The 22,462-nt window shown below is 35.3% G+C and overlaps 1 protein-coding gene across 14 annotated transcripts in view; it reads right to left on the bottom strand.

Annotated features, from left to right (window-relative positions):
• USP34 (ubiquitin specific peptidase 34) overlaps nt 1–22,462 on the bottom strand; it is a 140,316-nt gene that overhangs the window by 100,437 nt on the left and 17,417 nt on the right. For 12 of the 14 annotated variants that reach the window (XM_041125311.1, XM_041125312.1, XM_030022504.2 and 9 more), the window contains exons 2-6: nt 19,782–19,869; nt 15,943–16,363; nt 10,496–10,546; nt 10,163–10,312; nt 4,794–4,861 (exon numbers count right to left, since the gene is read on the bottom strand). In XM_041125311.1, coding sequence (XP_040981245.1) covers nt 4,794–4,861; nt 10,163–10,312; nt 10,496–10,546; nt 15,943–16,363; nt 19,782–19,869 — 778 coding nt within the window. Of the gene's footprint in view, nt 1–4,793; nt 4,862–10,162; nt 10,313–10,495; nt 10,547–15,942; nt 16,364–19,781; nt 19,870–22,462 lie in introns of those variants that run through there. The other 2 variants (XM_030022505.2, XM_030022511.2) reach the window with 2 other exon arrangements.

Below are 22,462 nucleotides of genomic sequence, written 5' to 3'. Positions count from 1 at the left end.
ATATTTGCTGCGTTGCCTTACATAAGAACAGAGATACCAGAACAAGGCAAAAGGACTATTTAGCCCAAAATAGCCACTCTAAAAGCAGGTAGAAGATTTATCCCATAGATAAAAAAAATATGGATGAACCTATCCACTACTGTGAATTCATTTATCTCTTTCTATTTATACTTTTGGCTTTCTCATTAACCTATGCCAGTTAGTTTCACAATTACGTTTGCATGAAAACCGATCTCCTTTCATTTCTCCTAAGTCTGCAAACTGACAATTGTATTGCATGTTCTCCATTTCTTGTTTTTGAAAAACTGTGAATTATCATTCTCTATTTATTGTCTTCATATGACTCATAACAGCCACCTCCCTGTCAAAGAAAAGTCTTAGACTATGTCTCTCCTCCTATCAACGTAATTTTTTATCTCCTACCTTCTTCATCACCCTTCCTATCACATAGGTAGTTCTGTTGTTATCTCTGAGATGGAATGATCAGAACTGTATACAGTATATAAATGTGAATATGTGACTGATTCATATAATGGCTTAATAAAAGCTTCCATTCTGCCCTTTGTTATTTTCTTTAATTTCTAAATTTTTATCTTTTTGATTCTGATGAGCATTATGTCTTAAAGGAATATATGAACAATACTTCAAGATCTGTGTAATCTAGTAAATCCAACATTTTTGCCTAAGTAAGACTTTTGGAAAGAAACATACCTCTTTTTCTACATATACATAAAGGATAGCCTATATATGCATAGGACCTGTCCTGCCAGCCTGGCATACTTTAAATTATCAGTGAATATGTATTATCTACATTTAAGCAACACAGATACATTATTATTAAAAAAAAAAACAACCAGTTTTAGTCTACTGAAACTATTTAAATTTGCTGTATTTGGGGATAGAGAGAGTTCAGTTTTAAACGTGCAGTTCCATGTTAGTGTAATGCTTACAATCACATCTTATGCTTCGGGACTTCAGCTAGTCAGCTGTGAAATAATCTTTTTTCCCTTAATATGACTCCTCTGGATGATAGCTGCAAAAGGGATATCTAGCAGAATGAGTCAGCACTCCTCAGTGATATGAAGAATTCACTTAAGTGCCTGGCTATTGTCTCCTGACTTGTCTGTTCTTTGTACCTACAGCATAAATTTTCAGATTTTTGGAGGAGTTAAGTATTTTTTTCAAGTAAAAACTTCAAGGCTTATTACAAGATTTTTTCATAACATTTAGTAGCAAGCGGTGGTCTTGGGCACTCCCATAAAACCCAAATTTTTAAGAAAAATATTTTTAAGCAGAAGAGTAACTTGCATTCTTTCAGCTGCATTCTCTCTCACTGTACGACACAGGAAGCATTGTGGATCAATTCTGTTCGGAGCTTCCACTTCCTCTGCATATACCAGTGCTATGCTTGTGCCCTGTGTCGAGACTACACAGCTAACACAGGAGCAACTGCCACTTGCTATTTCCTCTCAATGTGCTTGAGCACAGAATGTTCTGTTTCTCCCTAACTGGGGCAGAGGCATGAATCCTTCGTAAAAAATCTCTCAAGATCCGTCTTGAAGCAGGAGAGAGGAAAAAGGGCATGAGGAGAAAGGGTTAGAACCAAATATGATAATGGTCAGTGCTAATGCTACACATAGCTCTCAGATTTTACCAAAGGAACATTAAGTAGGTTATACCAACTGTGACGTCAAAGAAAGAAGAATTTTAGGTCTTTCCTTCATGCTATCAAGCACTTTTTGGTGCTTTATAAAGGCACGTATGTATCAGACATACAACTTTATCTCTTATTTCTCATAAAACGGGACTTCATTGCTAGTCTTCTTTCTAAAGGACAGAACTATCCATGACACTTTCAATCAACAATCTTGCCACTGAAAAAACAATGTCCTCAAAACACAGGAGGACCGTGTTTATAGCTACTGCTCTCTTGAGGCATTCAATATCTGGAACCACACAGTGCATCTCTCATCTCTGATCTTGAGGTAGAAGCCAGATTGAACCAATGTCTTTTATAACGAGACATCATCAACAACTTGCCCTCATTTATAATTGCAGTAAGTTATGACTTATTTTCTTGAGTCACTTTGTCAATAAGTCTCTTCTTTTTTTCATGAGAATTCTGCAATTTGAAATGCAGAAGTCTAAGGTATTAGGAATAATAAAAGCTTCCTTCTGAGGAGGTTAAAACCACTTTGCTTCCTTATTGAAAGGTGTAATTTTTAATTCATGTCCTTCATTTCTTTCCTCAACTGCTTATAAACATCGGCCTTTCAGAGGCAAGATATGAATGCTAGTGCTCCATTCCCCAGGCAGAAGATAACATTTATTAGTCTTTTATTAGTAGCAGCAATAATGACAGGATTGCGTCTATGATCTTTGCAAATTCCAGCAGTGGTCTCCTCTACACAAATACACACTTGGCTGTTCATTTCATCCACTCCTAGTAGAAATAACCACAGAGCAGGAACATAAAGGTTAGCTCATCTGATAAAAGATGCTGCTAAGATGCCAGTCAGGTGATCTCTCTTTTCTGCTTATGCTGATCAGCATTCCAAAATGCAGTTATTGCAAGGAATCTACATTAGCAGCAAATTGGACTAACAGTCAGTTAGAGCCCCAAGTGCTCATTCTAGACTAAACCCCTCTCCAAACCCTCTTTCTTTGCAGAGCAGCAGAAGCTATTACAGGATTTGTTTCAAAGATGCAGTGCTGCTATGCCCAGGACTATATTTGCCTTTTTTTTTTTTTTTTTTCCCTAAAGTAAAAAGCAGATGGAGACCTAGAGACCCAAGCTGCTAAGACAAGATCTGTAAGCTTGACAACCACATGGGCTAAAGCTGCATACATTAAGAAAGTCATCTTTTACCAAAGGAATCTGTGTTAAATTCTGTCCCATATAAAGGTAAAACACTAGAGATTTTTTTTGTTATATAGCCTCCAAGCTTCATGTCCTGCTCCGTAAGTGCATCTTCACAAAAACAACTTCGGATTTCATAACGTTGAGAAATCCCAGATCTCCCATCAGGATGCCGTTGTGAAAAATGGAAACTGGAGGAACATCCCCTTCCTCCTCTAAACTGCTAGTGTCTTCCACAGATGTATCCTGTATCAATATTACCACTCTGATTGACAAGAACGTATTGTAAATGCTAAGAACAGACATCAAGGGCATTATTTATGGCAAGAAGCTGCTGACAAATCACATTCTAAATCAGATGCAAATATTCTGTGGGTAAAGAGGAAGAGATGAGGAGAACACAGGAAAAAAATCTTTTATTCATTCCAGCGACCCTAATTACACCTACAGTTATAAAATAGAAAATGTGTTAAGAATTATAGGATGACAAGCAAGTCAGGATTAACAGCAAAGACTTCAGGCCATGTTACTCTGTCTCACTCAAGTTCCTTCTCATCGGCCTATCTCTAATTGTTGATCCTTCAATGCTTTTTTTAATTTCCATACATTGCAAGAAGATAGGTAAGGCTCATGAACCAAATTCCCACGAACAACCATTAATGGAATATGTACAGAGACAAGAACTTGAAGATCCTCTGCCTGTCCTTCCTAAACTACTTCATGATTAATAATTGCCTTTATAAGAAATTACCTTTGTAAGATTTCAAAGATAACACATCAGCATTAAAGGAGTGCACACAGCTGGACTGTAACTCAAGAGTGGTATGTGTTAATAGAAGATCACAATACTCTCCTCTCTGGTGCTATCGTTTTGGTAGAGACCATGTTATTAGCAGGATAGATCGATAGCCAAGCCAGTACTTACAGCCAAAATTCTTTACAATTAAAACCAGAACATTTTTAAATATGAAACACAGTTCTGAGCCTCATTGTTCTGTGCACTTTTTTGTTGCCAATGTAATTATTTTTGTTAAGAGCGTGATTTTACACTGGTATAGTTAAGACAATATAATCTGTAAAGGCACATTTATTGCTATCAGGGAAGTAAGCCATGACCAGTATAAGCACATTTCTAACATTACAGTTACAGGAAATCCAGAGCATTTGAGGAGCTTTGGGCCCATGCAAGAGCAGTGGCCTTCTAGGTTGCCTGCACCAGAAAAGTTTAATGTTGGGCCACTGGAAGGAGAATTAGCTGTGACCACACCCCTCCACCTCCAGGCAGATACACATACACAAGGTATTTTCATCAACAGCTCACAGGATTTTTTCTATTGTCCTGAGAAATCCAATAAAAATAAATTCCTTGTACAATTAAATATCTTTGTAAGTACTTTATATTTAAAGTGCTTTTCACGATAGGCAACTAGATATAAAGAAAATCTTTGGGACTGGATATATTTAGATACATAAAAGTGCGAGTAGACTTTTGATCACACTTCAGTTCCTGCCAGCTGGAAATACAGAACATCAAAATGTGAAGCAGTGTTAAAACTCAGTGAAACTCAGTACATGAAATCTCAATGACTACATATTGCTCTTCTACTTACATCATCTCATTGCAAATTTTATGTAAAGTTCTATGAAGATACGGCAGTAAGTGAAACTGTATTACAGTTGTACCTGACATGACATGTTAGAATGGGGCTGGATGTCACACTAAAAATGCTATTAACAAGATTGATCTGATTGATCCCGAAATCAGATAGATGTAAGGAACTGCCCAAACTAACTCTAAACATTACCTTCACTCTCCTTGTTGAAATTATACAGTCAGAGCAACAACTTGAACAATTAAAAGTATATCAGCTGAAATTATAAATAGGTGCTGTCAAAAAGTCCAACAAGAAAAATTCTTAAATTAAAAATTTACCTGATAACATAAGTCCTAAAGGGTATAATGTGCTGCATGACAGCAGGGATGTGTAGCCATATTCTGATCTATAATGCAAAAACATAAATAGATAAAAATTTCATTAATGACATTTAATGAGAATGGTAAAAAATGAAATATTGCTGGTACATTTGCACATGCAACCCCACTTTAAAAAAAAGACTTTGCTGTTTTTCATTTGACTTCAGTTCTTTCAACTTCTTAATTTTCTAATTTTCAAAAATGTTATCTAAGGAATGCTTCTGTGACTTATACACAGGAGTTGCATCTTTTCTTCTAGTCAATTGGAAAATATAAACTTTGTATAAATAGTATCATACTGCCCAGATGTCTCATTTTTGTGTTTTCTGTAGTTTCTTCAGTAGGAAAAACTGCTACTCAGCCTTGTGGGGTTTCTTTTTCCTTTTTCTTTTAAAGTCTACAACAAAATTATTCCATTCTTTCTGTTCCTTGCAAATTTCTCCTGAATAAAGTAAAATTATTTTACTTGTGTTGATGTTTTGCTTCTTAGGGCTTATATATCCTATAAAATAAAATTATGATAACCAGTGATTAAGCACAGTTTTTCTACTACCATATTTGCATTCCCATATTTACCATTCTGCCTTTACCACCTTTGCAAAGCTGTATGCAGGAAGAAAACATATGCAGAGAAAAAAAACCCTGAAACAGCTATTTAGCACCGCTGTGAGGAAAAGAGGACCAACCAAACTACTTACACAGGCAAAGTTAGAGGTTCCATCTGCATTTCAAAAAGGAATGCTGGGCCTGTTAAACCTGTTACAGAAAGACAACTACCTGCCAGGTAAGGGATCTAGCATAGATGAAACATCAACAGCTGTTACTACCACCCACATAATTTTAATCATGTGTGCACACAAATCTTGTGAATAGCTAACACCATCAGTCACTCAAAGCTGTCATGTCAATTTACATCTCCATGTTTATTCTTAAAAGAATGTTTAATCTTTGCAACTAATGAAATAAATTCTGGTTAAGGACTAAATTCTCACCAGGATTTTGGAAAATTCTGCATGCAGAAAATCTAAATTCTCCTTCTTGCCAGGAGAGAAAAATATTAGGCTGTAGGAAAACTGTATCATCAGCATTCAGTTTAAACATTTCCAGAATCAGCCAAATAACTTTTTGAGTCAGTTCTGAAAAAAATATTTTCAGACTTACTTTTTACAATGCAACTAACACTACACAGTAACAATACTAACCTACTTTGCAAGACAAACCAGCCAAATCTTCACATTGCAAATAAGACCACATTTGGAATAAGCTTCTGATTCGGTTGGCAGTCTCAAGAAGAAAAAAATACTAACATCCCAAAGATAGAAAGTGTAACTAGAAGATGCTTGTTCTAGAAACAGGAATTAGATAACATTTTGACAAGGAATTGCAAGGATGACAAAGATACTATTGTATTACACAATTTGATTTTTAACTCTTTTTCATATGCAGTATGAAACATAAAAGAAAATATATTTCTTTGTGAAATAAAAGTAGGAAACATTTTTATAATTTTGTTTTTATGGCTTTCATTGTTTATAGTAATTTTCAGTCTACATTAATTCAAATTTCTAAAGCCATTTCATTCATCTGTATACTTGCATTACATACAACGTTCATCCTCAGAATTGAATTCATGGATGATTTCACATGTTATAAATGAAAATGTAATTTTCATCATGAACTCAAATATAAATATACTGAATTATTTAAGTGACATAAACTAACATATGTAAAATGACATAAAAATAACGTTAAAAATCCGCAACTTTCATCATACTTTTTTTTGCTTCCACTGGCTTTTAAGAGAAAGTATTTACTGCATCTGCTCTGTTCTCAAGCTTCAGAGGTTTTTGGTATTTTTATTATTTGCTCTTTATCATAGGTAATTCAATTCTAAAAGGCAGTGCATCTCTCAACAGTTTTTACTTCTGACTTAAGTTTTGAAGTTTTATACAGTATAATTAAACCAACATTTTGGAAACAATCAGCATTATTTCAATTAATTCATCTCCACTGAGAGGGCAGTCATTCCTCCACAACATCCACAAAACTGAAATGGTACAGAATGAAGTAGTGACAGGCTTTTTCAGTGAGATTTAAACCCTCCACAGAACAAGCAGTAGGTCATTGATTTCTCTGTGTCTGCTAGCTTTTTTAAGAGAGACCAACACAACATCAGGTAGTTAGACTGAGTAAATACCACAGAATATGAAATGTGGGAAGAAAGGAGGAACCAAGTATCTAACTAAAAAAGACAGCAAAGAAATATCCTAAGAAGGAAAAGTCACTCCTACCACAATACAGGTTGCTAAGAAAGCATCTTGCAGAGCCGTAAGCTGGAGAAAAAACAAGAGTGCCAACTAGTCAACTCCCTATGTGAAGTAAATTGCATTATATTACATTTGCTGGCTTTACTATTACAAACATAAGCTTGTCTGACAAAGACATTTACTCAAACGAGATTTTCTGGATAAAAAAATTCAAGGAAACATCTTTTCAATAATTTTAATGTCCTCTATACAAAAGGGACACGAGTAATCACAAACAAGTAGCTCAGTTCCCCACAGGCTTTACTAATTTGTGGCAATGGTCTTCTCTTACATGCACCTGTAGAGTGCACTTAATGAGATACTCACCCTCCCTTATGGAAGAAACAAAGCAAATGCTTTCCACAACACTATGCAGCCTTGTCTGCTAAAAGCTGAATGTCTGGTTGTTAGCAAATGATTTCTTTGACTTCAGTTTACTATTTCCAGCTTTACCTATTCTACTTCCTGGAGCTTACTACTAAGCCTAACTTCTAATGAGAAATTGAGTGGTTCACCCACACTACAATCTTTCTGAAAATATTTTTGAAACATTTAAGGTAGTAGCTAAACAACTCACAGACTTTAAAATAAATTCCAGCACGGGTATTTCTAGGCATCTTTACAATAATGGCTACTTAACTGCGATTCTCAAGAGTTAGTACGATTGTGAAAATGTATTTAAGAGTTACTATACACTATGGTTCCGGTTTTACACATTGTGAACCAGTTAAGAGTTGACATTGCAGAGCTGTTCACTGAGCTATTATCGACAGGGTCATGCATAAATCTCACACTATCTATAAATCCCATAAACTCAAATGCATTGGGATAAAACCAAGTCAGATTAGCAGAGTTCTTACTGAGATCACCAATATTTTGTTCACAAAAAATACAGTTTTGTGAATGCTTCTTTTTGTTTTATTGGATTTTGGTGTATCATTTTAAACCGTTTACATTTACCTAAATTATATGAATTATATAGTGAGACGATATAAAAAGAAACAGGGAAAGAGAAACATTACATCAAAATTAGAAGCTTATGCACCATTGTAGAGGTAAAGAAAAACCTTTTTTTTTAGTATCAGCAAGGTAAAATGTATTTTGTCAAAAAAATTACCTGCCTCATTTGGAACTAATAAACATTGCATTTGAAAGTCAGAAGCACTGCTGACAAGTACACTGAGTGACACCAAAATGCGGGAAGTGGATGAATAAAGCACATTACACATACAACATCTTATACTTTCTGTAGGGAACTGACAGATAAAATCTAAAGAAAAAAATACTGTTTAAAACAGTTTTCCTCTAGCTCACACAGATTTGCCAGCAAAGCCAGACAGAGTTCAAAAGAAAGATTCTAATTGAATGGTAAAAGATACAATGCTGGAAGAGGTTGAAGAAACAATGCTTCTGCTGGTTATGGTTTGGGTTGAATTTCATTTTATCTGGCAGGTTTAACCATAGCATTCATCTAAAATAGCTGCAAGAGACAGCTAAATGTATTACCTACTAGAACAAAAGATAAATGCAAAGTTGCTAAGTAATTATCTGAAAGGAGAAACTTTGCTGAGAAGTATTTTGGGTTAGGGCACACCACTAAGAATAAAGAAAATAAACAATTTATGTGGAGAAAGATAAAGACTTCAAAAAAGGACAAAGAAGAAAGGCAGATGCAGTTTATAAACATGCACTGGTATGGGATATCTAGGAAATGGGATCTGCAGTCAGAATGCTTGCTGAAAAAAATGCTGGCGTGATAGGGAGCTGCCACTCATTGTTCAGAATAGTTGTGCCCTTTCTCACAAAAAATAAAACAAAAATGAGACATGCAAAAATGTTTGGTTCCATGACAGAAATTTACTTGCAAACCAGAATAACCTACAAGACCATACATTTTCTGCAGATGGTTTCAATGAAGACTGCAGGCTGCACTGACAACAGCTAGAGATGAAGAACTTATCGGATTATCACCTGAAAGCTCATCAGATCATACAGAAAGGGCCAGAAGGTAACACATCTCCACAATTTAACATACAGAGGTCCTGCAACAGTCCTGTGCAAGCTTACAAGAATGGAGCTTATCATGGCCTTACTCATTTATTCTCTGACCTACAAGTTAAGAACCATTACACTAAAAGGATCAGGAGCGAGCGATACAGATCACCAACATTGGCTTTATTTCAGTTACTGGTTCCTTCGATGCAAACATATTCCAAGAACATCATCCTGGCTGATCAATAACACCAACATGGAAAGAGGGAAGATGTGTGGAAGGAAGGATCTGATTTTAAGTATTAAAAATTGCAATCAATGTCAAAATTATGTTAAACTCACTTCATACAAGGCATAACAAACTATTGTTTTCCTTTTTGTCCATATGTAACATCCACAAGACAGGTCACAACTTCACATTCTCACATTACACTAGGTCTTCGGATGTCCTTCTTTAGAGACTGGTTTTTATTTCTATTACCAATCTCCTTCGCATCTCCACTGAAATAAATTTTTAATTCTGCTAGTCAAAATTCACTAGTATTTCAAAATGAAGAAATGATGAAGGATATGTATTCTGAAACTAAGTGAAAATAAAAGATAGTTACCTCTATGCTGCAAATGTGTATAATGATACAAAATCACAGGAAATAGAGAAGAAGAAAAAATCCATAGGCTTTTCCTTTGTGCCTCACAGGAAATAAGTAAGAAGTTAATATAGCCCGAAGCAGCATACTTTTCCATGACACAACTTCAGGGACAGAAATGACTTCTGACAACATTCTTGTAAGTATTTTCTGGGGCTGTTACAATTTTCGTATCTAGGTGCAAACTTGCAAAACTACTTGTGTGCTTACAGGTGATGTATAGGGTTTGGATGATGAAATGCTCAGTGGACAAGCAAACCTCACATTCCTAACAAGGAAAATCTTAGTGTTTTTCTTCCTCCCTGGTCCTACAGAATTCTTCCAGACTTTAGTCCTTTTACTTTTTGTGTTTAACATGAAACAATTTAAAGACAATACTTACATTAGATACCACTGTGATAAATGCATGTGCTATAAGAAATGGCAGTGTCTCAGGGGTTCCGTATTCAAAACAATCCTTCATGAGGGAAAGGCCATTTTTTCCACAAAACAGACAAACATAACGAAGCAAGTGCAATGGTACTTCTACATCCTAGAAATATTAAAAAAAAAAAAAAAAAAAAAAAGAAGAACTTGAACAATCAATACTAGATCCATTCAGACATACAGGAAATTCAAAAGCTACATCAGGATAACACAAATCTATACAGAGGAGCAAACATGGCTATTTTAAGTTTCTAGGAAACGTGCACCTATTTAAAAATGGACAACTTACATTCATATCACAGAACGCCCCTAATATATTGCTTTCTTGAGCAGAAATATCCTGTTTAAAGGAGAAAAAAAAAATTAACTGAAGCAATAAAAACACATTTATAGGAACAAAAAACCACTGACCATTAACAGATACTATAGTCAACTAACAAAAAACAAAACCCTGACTTAGAAGAAGACAGAAGCTCAAGCTTTGCTCCACTTTTACACTACAAAACATACTTTTCTAGTTCACCATTTTACCTTTGTTAAGATGTATTTATAAGTACACAAATATACACTTAGGATAACATCTCAGCAGTGGCTCTCAATGGCTGGATTTAACAGATCATTCTTCAATCCCACCCCCCTTCAGATCACCAATTTTTTCAACAGGAATACTTCAAAGGTGATAAGTCTGGCACACTGGCTGCATACCAGCCAGAAAATTACAGAACAGAACTAATCTAGGTACTTTTGAATGCAATTTTTGCATAAATATGAGACATATATCCAAACATCTGAATTTAGATGAAATGTAGGATGTTCTACAATCCTATATTTAATGACTTAAGGGGCTAAACTGTCAAATTATTCATTCCCATCAGAATATTAAAATTCTTTTGCTTCAACTACTGTGTTTTTTTTTATATAAAACAAAACACATCATATAAAATAAGTGGCTAATACTCTTTACAGGATTAAGCTAACTAAAGAGAGAGAAGGAATTGTATCACCCTATCAATCTGTTAGCTATTTGCTGCAACAAGAAATCTATTTTCTAGAAGTACTAAACTGAAAAGCATTTGGAAAAATAGCTTTTCTTTTTAACGTTCACAACATCCACTTGTTGGGCAGTATAAAGCAGGAATTTTCTTTATTAGGGTTGTAACACATATTGTGTGTATCTTGCATATGGCTGGGGGGCAAAAGGGCATTGAAGAAACCATAAAATGTGACTGTAAAACCACAACATTGCCATGGATACTTGCAGGTAGTTACAGCACAAATTCTTCTCCTTTCCATCCCTTTATGACAAACACCCAGTTCTCATATTCACAAATCAAATTTAAGTTTAACTTAACTTTAAGTTCTTTAAATGAGGTTTCCCAAGTATATTTAAATAGCTGTGTAGGAGTAAGCTTCTTAAAACTGTACCAGAGGATACTGGAGGCAAGCAATTTTGGATGGATTACGTGTGATACAAACATTTTGAATTATTCAATATGCTCATATTATAGCTAAGCATTTATTTTCTTTTTTCTTCTGCTGAACTCTAACTCATGCCTGAACTCGTGATACTCTTAAGTTATTTTTAAAATAGCTTTGAAGCCAGTGGGTGGTATGTTTTCAAGTAGCAAGAAAAGGTGTTCAGCGCTCTGCGCATGAAAACTGTAGAAAAATTGTGAGAAATTTCATTAGTTTTCTTGAATAAAAGAGACTTGTTGTCAAGTGAACTACAGTTCTCAGAATACAGAAATCAAAAATGCACGGAGGTCTATTGCACAAGTCCTGCAAAGCTTACTAAAAATGTTGCAGTTGAGAGACCAAGCCTGGAAACGTGACTTCTGTTCTTGCAGATGTGAAACAGAACAGAGACTGAGAATTCCTTAAGATCAAGTTTATAAGGAAATAAGAATATTCTTCATGGGAATCTAACATGGCATTAAAAAACACCATCACTTCAGATAAAATGTACTAGCTGAGGTCTGACATGGACACAATCTTGGTGATGGGCACTTAATTAGGGATATCTTCCAAGAAAATATTTACTTGAAAAGGAAAAGCAGAGATAGCAAGATTCCAAAGAATCAGCAACTACAGCTACAGACACCTAAACAACTGATTCCCCCCCCCCCCCCCCCCCCCTTTCATTTCATCCTCTGTCAAGAACTGCTAAATGGTTGGATAACTCCCTTCAGATTCATTGTTCATTCTGAGGCAGGGCAAAGTTCAGGACTGCCCTTTACATCGTTGTTTCTTTCTTTACAGGATTTTAAGAGCCTCCATTTTCCAATTTTTTATTTCCCCTCTGAAGTATCCATTCTAGGTATCACACTTGCTGCATAGAGTAAGTATAAAAAGAAGAATAGGGCATACAGTCTTAATCTACCCTGTATGCAAGAACTCTTAAAAGATATCCCATAAATAAAAAAAAAAAAAATTAACTAATTCCAAAGTATGAACATTTCCCCAAAAAACAACCAACCATATTTATAAAAATATTTTGAGTTAATTTTGTTTAGGCTGAAAAATAGACACAAAGGCCTCTATCTGGGCACTAAATATATTGGTAGATTTCAACAGAAGAAAATGGTGTGTTTCCAGACATTATCTTCACAGAGTTTTTTCAATATTTATGAAGTGGGCTGACCTCTAACTAACTGCAACTAATTGCACTGTTTTAGAAATCCAAACTTAGTAGAAAGACATTTTTCATTAGGCTTCTCAGCAGTTTAAGAAAAGTTGAGACAAACGTTCTGTCTATACAGACTCATATTCATTCTATACAGGTCAAGACTATATACTTGTCAATATGCTTGATTTACTTCCACATGATGTAGTTTCACTGTCCTCGTATACAGCATATTTCTGTGACATTTCTGCCCTCTGCAAGGCCACTTGTTCAAGGTAGCTTCTGCTGTCAAGAGTACACAGCCCTTCTGGCTACCGATCAGGCTTCCATGGTCTTCAGTCCCTCACTTCAGAAATGTTGTAAGGGACAAAATTAATTCTTAGCCCACATAATTTAAGGAGAGAATCTACGGGATCATATACAGGCAAACACCCTTTTGACTACCAATAACTCTTGCTTTGCTGTTCATTTTCATCCAACTTCATGAACTCCTAAGCTAAGGAAAACATCCTACTTTCACATGAATGTTTTACTTCCCCACTAGATGGTCAAGTGTAAAATGGCTTTGGCAAGCACCTGACAAGAGGATTAGACTTCAAGTCTTGTCTGCGGTCAATAAGAACAAAGATCTTGGAGGTGTATACAGACCAAAGGCTAACAGTAATATTGACTGCTGATCATTACCAGAAGGTAACAATACCATGTGTGAAAGCCTTACATTGGAAATTTTTAAGTGACAGGCTAATTGGTAATTTCTAGGCAAAGTGAAACCTTACTGGACATGATGACTCAATGAAATCGTGTAAATTCATCTCAAGAATCTGGAACAAGGAATTTCTGAAGTCAGTGAGAGTGGAGATTGGAGTCTGTTTTGCATCAGAAAACTTCCCTTTTTACAGGGCAAAAGAAATGCTTAGAGGGGGAAGGAGAGCTACACCAGCTTCTCCCAACAAATTCTTGGCAGATTTGGTCTGTTCAGGAATCTGTTTATCTTACTAGTATAGATGATACACTTGAAACAGGGATTTTTATCTTATGATCCCTTGAGGACTGAGTCCAAGCCTGATTTAAAACAAAAAGTGCTCCCATTACTGGGACTAATAGCTTGCCTCAATTCAACTAAGATGTGCTCTAGACTAAAATCCAAAACTAAATTCTAAACCTCAGTAAATGAGTCACTCATGGTACTACGAAGTTTTGACATTAAAATAGCTAACATTACTACTTTAGAGTAACAGACCCCTAGTGCTTCCTAATTATAGAAAACCTCAGTTTGTAAGAAAAATGATTGATGCTGGGACCTTTTAAATGCAAACAAAATCTCACCCCAAAAAAGGAAAAAGGTACACAACAAATATGGCAGGCTAGCATATTCCATACCTGGAAACACAAAAAAGTCTAGCAGAAAAGTAAAAAACTTTTCCCCTCACTTGTCTGTACCTCAGAAAAGTGTTTTTCATTCTCAGTTTCACTTCAAGTTATGTTTTTAGGATAGCTAACAAATGTATTCAATTAATTCAAATTATATATACTAGTATGATGTATATATGATATACACTAGTATGTCTAGAGTGATAGCCAGTCACAGTACAACAATCTACAGCATATCTGTGTCCAAATCACTTTATGGCTGCACATCAAGTGATAAAGAAATCCCACCAGGCACTTTGAGATTTTCTTTTTATCAGCTGGAAATGAAATTGAAAGAGAAGAAAAAAATACCTGAAATTGTCATTTAAAAGAAGCAAGCACGCTTATACATAGAAAAGCTGTTGCAGAATTGTTCATTGTGTATTCCTATGAAGCTAGTTTCAGTAGGCATCCCAGAGGAGTACAAAAGATAAATCACTTAAGTAGCCATTGATTTATTTTTTTTTAACTGACAAGATAGATCTACCCTCTACAGTTCCTGCTTGCAGAGGCTGAACTACAGCTTTATTTATGTATGGTGAAAGTTTAACAGGCAGGCCAAAATGAATGATGGGAAACCTGAAATCCACAAATCCTAACTTTGCCTCATTTTTCTACACACATGTATTTGTGAAACAACCTCTGTTAACTTAGGCCCATATGTTTCAGAATAAGACAAGAAACCAAAATCCAGCCCACCCAAAAAACCTGCTGTGTTACAAGTTTTAACTAGATTTATTGTCAGATATGGCAGGATTCATTCAACAAAAATTGATTATATCTTGTGAACACCCTAGCATACATAACTAAAAATTATATACGACTTGGTATCTTCTCATTATGGACTTAAGTTTAAAAAGTAAACTTAACCACTCAGAGCTCCAACAGAACTCCCCAAACTCTCCAAATAAAAAAAATAATTATAAAAAAGGGTTAACTGTAGTCCAATTCGCCATTTTGACTTTCTCAAAAGTTTGTTGGATAGAAGCTTTTTTTATATAGCTAAATATATATCTTTGCACACAAATATTGTAAAAAACATGTTTATTTGTTATTAGACTACCACAAGTTGGACCAAAATCCAACCTTGCCAAGAATTATATTGTTTCAACCAGGAAATGCTAACACCATCATATTTATTTCAGAAACTGTGAATTAAACATTGCAGGATTTTTTAAGATTTTTTTGTTTGGTGGTTTTTTCGGAAGAAAATATGGAAAATCAGCACCGTAGAACAAAGCTACTTGTGCAGAGCTCAGTTATTCTAGTCAATTAAACAGCCATTCTAACAAGTAAGTTTGGTCTTGCACAAAGTTTAGTTTATGAAGCTTTGCTTCTAGAACCATAGATTGTAATGAAAAGAAATTAGTAAACTATTAATGGGTTACCTTCTAGAAGAAAGGCTTCGCTATAGTCCCCTTTTTGCCTTCCTGTTATTTAAACAGTACAATAATTCAGTGTACAGTTCCATCCAACACTTATCAATATATTACCTATAACAATTAAGCATATTTTAAAGAAAGTGTAAGAGTGTGTGTCATTTAAAAAGTTTCTCTGAAAACTTCTACTGAAGTCAACAGGAGAGCTGAATTTGCCCGTCCTGTGTGAAAGCAACTGTCACCAAACACGCACAGTCTACTCATTAATGAGAACAAATAACCTTTTACAAAATAATTAAATATACACATAAAGATAAGATATACCTCTATTGTGGGATGAGTATTATGCTTATAAGCAGTGTACAGAGGAAACTGAATCTGAAAGATTTTTGCCACGCACAGCAACAACTTTTCCTTCTCATCAGTGCTCCATAAGCTAAAAGCATCAGTGTTCTTTGCAGACTCCTCCTCTGTCAGGATACAAGTTCTTGCAGAATCTAATTTTTTCTCTATAGATTTTTGCCGTTCTCCACTTTCTTCTTCATGAGACTCTCTTTCTACATTCAGGGGCTCATCAGCATGATTACTCTGATCTTGCCATGTTGAATCTATATTAATAGTGCAATGTTTACAGAGCTGGTCCCGCAGAGCTTGAACTTGGGCAATCACTAAGTTAATAAGCGCACATACTACTTGGTTAAAGATCTCCAAATGTTTATACTCCTTGAAACAGCACAGACATTGTCTGTAAGAAAACAGAAAAAAAACAAAAATAAAAATTCCTGAAGTAGCTACAATCAGAACAGGTAACTGACCAAAAGAACTCTTCACTTCAAAATATTTTAAACAACAAAATATTTGACAGACCCGTAAAAGTAAGGAAATCCAAATGAAACAGACTCTACCCAGCAGCAAGAGGGAGTCACAAAGCCTTCCTTAAACACTGTGAACATCCCATTACTTCCAAATGCTTACCAAAACTATGAAGTCCCTGTTATCATTTAGCAGCTGCCACTGTGACTAAAATATACAAAAGAAATCTTAGGGGCAAGGTCACCATACCACTACAGAAGCAATGTTCTTCAGTATGTTCCTGAACCCATTTCCTCATTTGGTTTTCTCTATTGATATTTACTGCAATAAACCACCTGACATGTTTGTCAACTGTTTAAGAACTAATTATTGTTATTTTTAAATCAACAGGGCTGCAAAATAATTTTATTTTTAATCAACTATTTAAGCTTGTTTGCTTTATCTGTATTTGGATAGAAACCCCATGCACATTGGTACCCTTCACCCATATGGGAAAAAGCAGTATCAAGTATCTTCATTACTTTCTTTACTTTGTAGGCTGAGATTATTCCTCTGAGTACCTACTGACAGACTGTAAACTGAAAAGAACAAGGGGAAAAACTATACACCATCCCTTTATCCACATAATAAGAAAAATCAATCAGATCATCAAGTTAGAAAACTCTGTAATACAGCTCTAGTTGTGGGCAAGGACAACTATATATGTCAAAGAGATTCTGGGTGCATAAACCCCCCCAAGATCGATACCCTAGAACCTATTGTCTGGGAACATTTGTTTCTTCCATACAAACAAGCAACATCCTCATTCTGAACAAAAGGTGGAGGATATCCCCCTAAAAGGATCTAAATCCTGGAGACCGTAGAGAAGAAAGCAAGCAGTAAGCAAGGGCACTTCAATGAAGACTAAAATTAAAGGCTACACGCTTGTAACAGAATCTTTGAGATGAGCTCAACTCTTTCTCACTCAAAACTCTACTAAACAATGTAACTGCTATATAAACTGGTAGCTGTGCTCAGTAGAGACCTTTCTCCTGTTACACAGAGAACAATGGACTCCCATCCATGACCAGAGTTCTCAGATACTAAAATAATATAAAAATTACACATACCATTTCTGAGAGAATTAGCAGGCAAAAGATAGGGCAAGAAGTCATCAATAAGAAGTGGTTAAAAAATTATTTGGCAAAGTATAGCATTTAATCTAGAAACTGGGCTTAATAATTATAATTTGTAAGAAAAAAAGACAGAGAACTCAGAACTATGACAGGTAGAGGGTGCTGCCTCTCTTGATGGAATACAAATATGCCCTTGAGCTACAGCTCTTAAGGCACAGACATTCTGAACACAGCTCTTTTTTAAAGTGGGTTAGACGGAAAGATAACACTCAGTATTCCCTAATTCCAGCACAGATAGTGATGGAAGCATCTAAAACCTTTTTTTCCATCTATGCAGGAAGAAAAATCCTTTTAATATTGTGTAAGTGGAGTGTGCCTTTACCCATTTGAAAAATAGATTCCCATGATTTAATTGTAAATGTATTTTCATATTAACAAATGACAACAATGAATTACAGGCAAAAACAAGCATATCCTCAAGCATTTATCCTTGGGGAAGACTATGTACAATAGGTCCATCACTTATGCCTACAAATTACTACCCCACTTGGCTGTAACAAATTCTCAATGACAACAAAAACAAAGTCTGGTGAATACTTCTCACACAGCTGTATTTGAATGCCAACCGATATTGGAGAATTCTCTATTGGGCGAAGGCACATTTTATTTTCAAGACAGAGGTATGTGCAAAACCTCTAAGTCTTCATGTATCTGAATGTGTTCACAGGAAGAAGAGCTCCACTAAAAATTAAAGATCTGTGAAAAAATGAGTATGCTACAACTTCTTTGAATGTTAACAGTTTCAAGAAGAAAACAGAAATGGAAACACTAAACGCAGATGGAATAAAAAGGTATTCTTCAGGCTGAGTTGCCAACTGATCTTCTGAAGGAAAGCAGAGATTTAAACTATAGGTAACAAAATAAAAAGTAGTTCTTAAGGAAGGCCTCAAGCACAAAACAACAAGCAGAACTCTCAAAAGCCCATTTGGCAGAGTAGAAACAGGACATGAAATTAAAACGTAAAGTAAAATTCCTTCCTGTGTCCTCTTTGCTAGACTCTGCTTTGAATAGGTTAAGGACTGTTTTCCATACTCTTTTATAGTATGAAACCATACTTATAGAAGGTAAAAAGAAACCAGAAGAAAATAAAGAGTTAAATGTTATCCAGTCTTTATTTATTCTTCAGGTTGGATTTGTCATGCTACAGCTGTTGAACAGAACAAAATTCTGAATAGATGATGACCTGGAAAATGACTAGGCTGCAATTGTTCTCAGACAAACTTGGGATCTAGGACCTGTCAAGATATGACAGGATTCTGGTTTCTGTTGCTGCTATTTATTTTGATTTAAAATTCCCTCTCTGTGTCTAATAGCATATTGCAGGACATAATGAATTTGCTTTGAGTGCCTTCCTTGGGCAGAATGAGGAAGGAGAGGATTCCGCCTTCGCAGGTATTCAAAATGTGACATTCCTTTTTTTTCTTTTGGAGTCTTCTAAATGCCAGAATAATTTTTGCCAATTTATTCTCTATGCTTTTCCCAATATTTCTTACAATTCAGTTTGGTCTTGTGACCACTGCCGAACACTGAATTCCAAACATCCTTACTGCAGATTCTTTCTAAAAACTAATATCCATAGAATTCCTTATGCTGGAAAAAAAGTAAGTAGCTGTGAGGTAAGCAGAATAGCTGATATAATTACCTTAAAAAAACCCCCAACAACAGTAATTTAAATAATAGATTAAAAGTAATAATGTAGTTGATTTAAGACAACCATGTGCAAAGGATTTTCTTTATCAGTTTAGTAGCTATGGGCTGCAATCATTTGTCATCTTGACTCAGAGTATTGGGACATTGAGAAAAATTTAACATGATGGCCCCAGAGTGATCTTTTCTTAAATTCTTCTTATCCTACCCTGCCTCCACAGAATAAGGTCAGAAAATTTCATGTTAAAGCAGCAACACACATTATTTGTAATTGAAATATAGCTATTTATTGCTACACAATTATTACAGCATCCAGAATGCCAATCACATTCAAAATATGCTTTGCCCAAAATGCACTGGGTAATACGTTTATTTTCTAAGTAGTAAAATGTCCTTTACTGTCCAAGTATCACTTAGCTACACATTAATAACTTGCCCATTCTAATTCGCTCTACTGTATTTTTTAAGAAGGGAAACCTACTCCAGATGATCCAGTATCATCAACACTCAAACTCAATCCAAAATTACCTTTGTGTCCAGGAATTGATGTAAGCAAATATCTTGAGGGCATGTTCCTTTCTGAGCTGCAACCCATCAGCACCTTCAATGTCCGATACTAAAGAAAACAAACCCAAACATATTAATAGCAAAAATACCCCTGTGCAATTGCTCTATTTTTATTAGAAATTATCTTTGATAGCATGAAAAACAAAAAATATATTTTGTAAATATATTTTCATACTGGGAACTGAAGTCCTCAACCAAATCTACATACTTTTTTTCTTCAATAAGCACAAGTAAGGTTTAGATGCAACTAACTTGAAAACAGAAACTGCACAGTATTCTTGAATACTGCTGTGAAAATTCGTGATTGAGAACAGCCCCTTCTTCTAATCCTCTCCTTATGAAATACTCTTCATAAGCTTCACTGAGAACTACTGATTGATGTGCACTTTCAAATATGAACCTTCCTCAACAATCTTACTCATTAACCAGGCGCACTCCACCCCCAATTTTACAAGTCTGCATTTTGAGATGACCATGAGACCTTAACTTCCTTTTCCTGATCAGCTAAAGATAGGGGAAAAACAAAACAAAACAAAAAAACCCCAACACAACAAAGCTAGCAAGATAAGAACAACGTGTAGTGTATGTATAAAGTTATTTCAGACTAGCTAAATTGATGATTATTACTTTCAAATATAGACATGTCTATAATGACATTTAACCATTATGAATCACTAATTGGCAAAACGATAAACGCTTACCACATTTATTACAGCCGGAAACCAGAACAGTTATGTACCAAATTCAAAACCCAAATAATTTCAATGAGGTATTATCAAATGTCCCACTTTCATCTAAAAAATGTTTATACACTCTAATAAACCAAACATCAGTAGTAGTCCACATCTTTACTTACGCATCAACCGATTATATATTAGGGCATTGCATTCTGTCTACCAGCCAGATACCTTTCCCCAACTATCAAAGCACAATTCTCATTTCCTCCATGTCCTAAATTTCCATACACTTCTATAACTATCTAATTGCTACACAAACTGAGAATGTCAGCATTCCTTTTAAGTTGACCATTTCATTTATAAGAAAAACAAGTGTTCATTTCACAGGAAATTTCGAGTATTACAGGCTCACAAATCTACTTCACAAGCAAGCTTTGTGGGAAAGGTTCTCTAACTGAAGCAAGCTCTTCGGAATCCCTACCTCAACCTCTTTTCCAGCCTCAGCCTTGCAAGGTCCTATCAATACAGGTTTCCAAAAACTAAAGCTAATTAAAGTCTGCTGGCACCAATCAGAAAGTAAAGTTCAGAAGAATACCACTTCAGAGAACAATCACACAAAACAAATACTTATGACTTCTTTGACATAAGGACATTACATATGCACATACATACATATTTTCATATATATGCACACACACAAATATAAAAATACACAAAAAGCAGACTCTCAATAGGATACCATTAAACTTTAAAAATCACTTTTCTGTCTCACTCCTAGAAGGCTTTAAAGATTCCTACATAACACTGGACAAAGTACAAAATTGACAAACAGACTAAAAGACAGGTATCACTTGATACTACTTTTTATTTTAAACACTGCAAATTACCATGACACTTGACTCTCTTCAGGCCAAAGCACAGCGCTGAAGAAACCAACAACTCTGTCAAACAATTTACGTCAAGCTTACTGCAAAAGACACATCCTTAACTACAGATAGTATCTTGAAAAAGACTTGCCCAGCATAAAAGGTTCATAAAACCTTCATTTTCCAAATTTTGTGATCACTGTTTCATTAAGATGAATTGCTTCAAACTTGACACAAAAACTGCTGACAACAATTTAGTAGCAACAAACTTAATTCTAATTTGTAGGATCTTACATATACATTTATACATTTATAAAACTTCCTTCGTCCCCACATCAGCCTACTTAAAAACCACACACTCTAACAAGTAGGGCAGTAACTCCTAACTTCCAGAGCAGCCTTTTCACTGCAATAGTTTGAAATGGTCTCAAATTTCTCTCTATGTGGTTAAGAAAAACTGAAAGTTAAGAAAACTGGTCCCTTCAAAGCTACAACTGCCACGTAAAGCATACAGAATGTAGAAGTTATGGAAATACCGAAGCTTATGCCCCAGGTCAAAAAAATAGGGAGGTATATGCACTAGTTAGAGAAACCTGTTACTTTCCTGTTTAAGCATTCTACATCTCACATGTAGACCAACTTCAACTGGTCTTATTTACTAATAATTGCTAATTAATACAGTGGCTACATACATGATTTCCCTTTTGTTTTCTGTACCTAGAAATAATGTTCTTGTTCCTGAAAATACTCAGGAAGCTCACAACAAGAGCAACCACGCTGAGGCTGCAGTTTTCCACTGAGCTGATCTAAAGTCTGTGCCACTACCAAAAGGGCAGTCACGCATCTGGCAGGGCTTCTCCTGCTGGACCTTAGTTGAAACTCTCTTTTGCTCCTTAGCAGAAATGATATTTTTCAGCTCAACTAATTTATGTCCTCACAAGCAAAATTTAAATCTTAGGCTTTCGAGTTCCTGATTCTGAGTATCAACTTTGGGGATACTTTTGATTTACAGTACCTCTCCTTAGGGACACATGCAGCTTGAAGTACTGCAACAATTGGTTATGAAGCCTTTATAGTATTTTTTTAATTGAAAAAAAGT

The sequence above is a fragment of the Aquila chrysaetos genome, chromosome 8 (genome assembly GCF_900496995.4).
Source record: "Aquila chrysaetos chrysaetos chromosome 8, bAquChr1.4, whole genome shotgun sequence".
NCBI classification, from domain to species: domain Eukaryota; kingdom Metazoa; phylum Chordata; class Aves; order Accipitriformes; family Accipitridae; genus Aquila; species Aquila chrysaetos.
The sequence above is the reverse complement of the archived record's forward strand: the minus strand, read 5'-3'. Positions and strand labels throughout refer to the sequence as shown.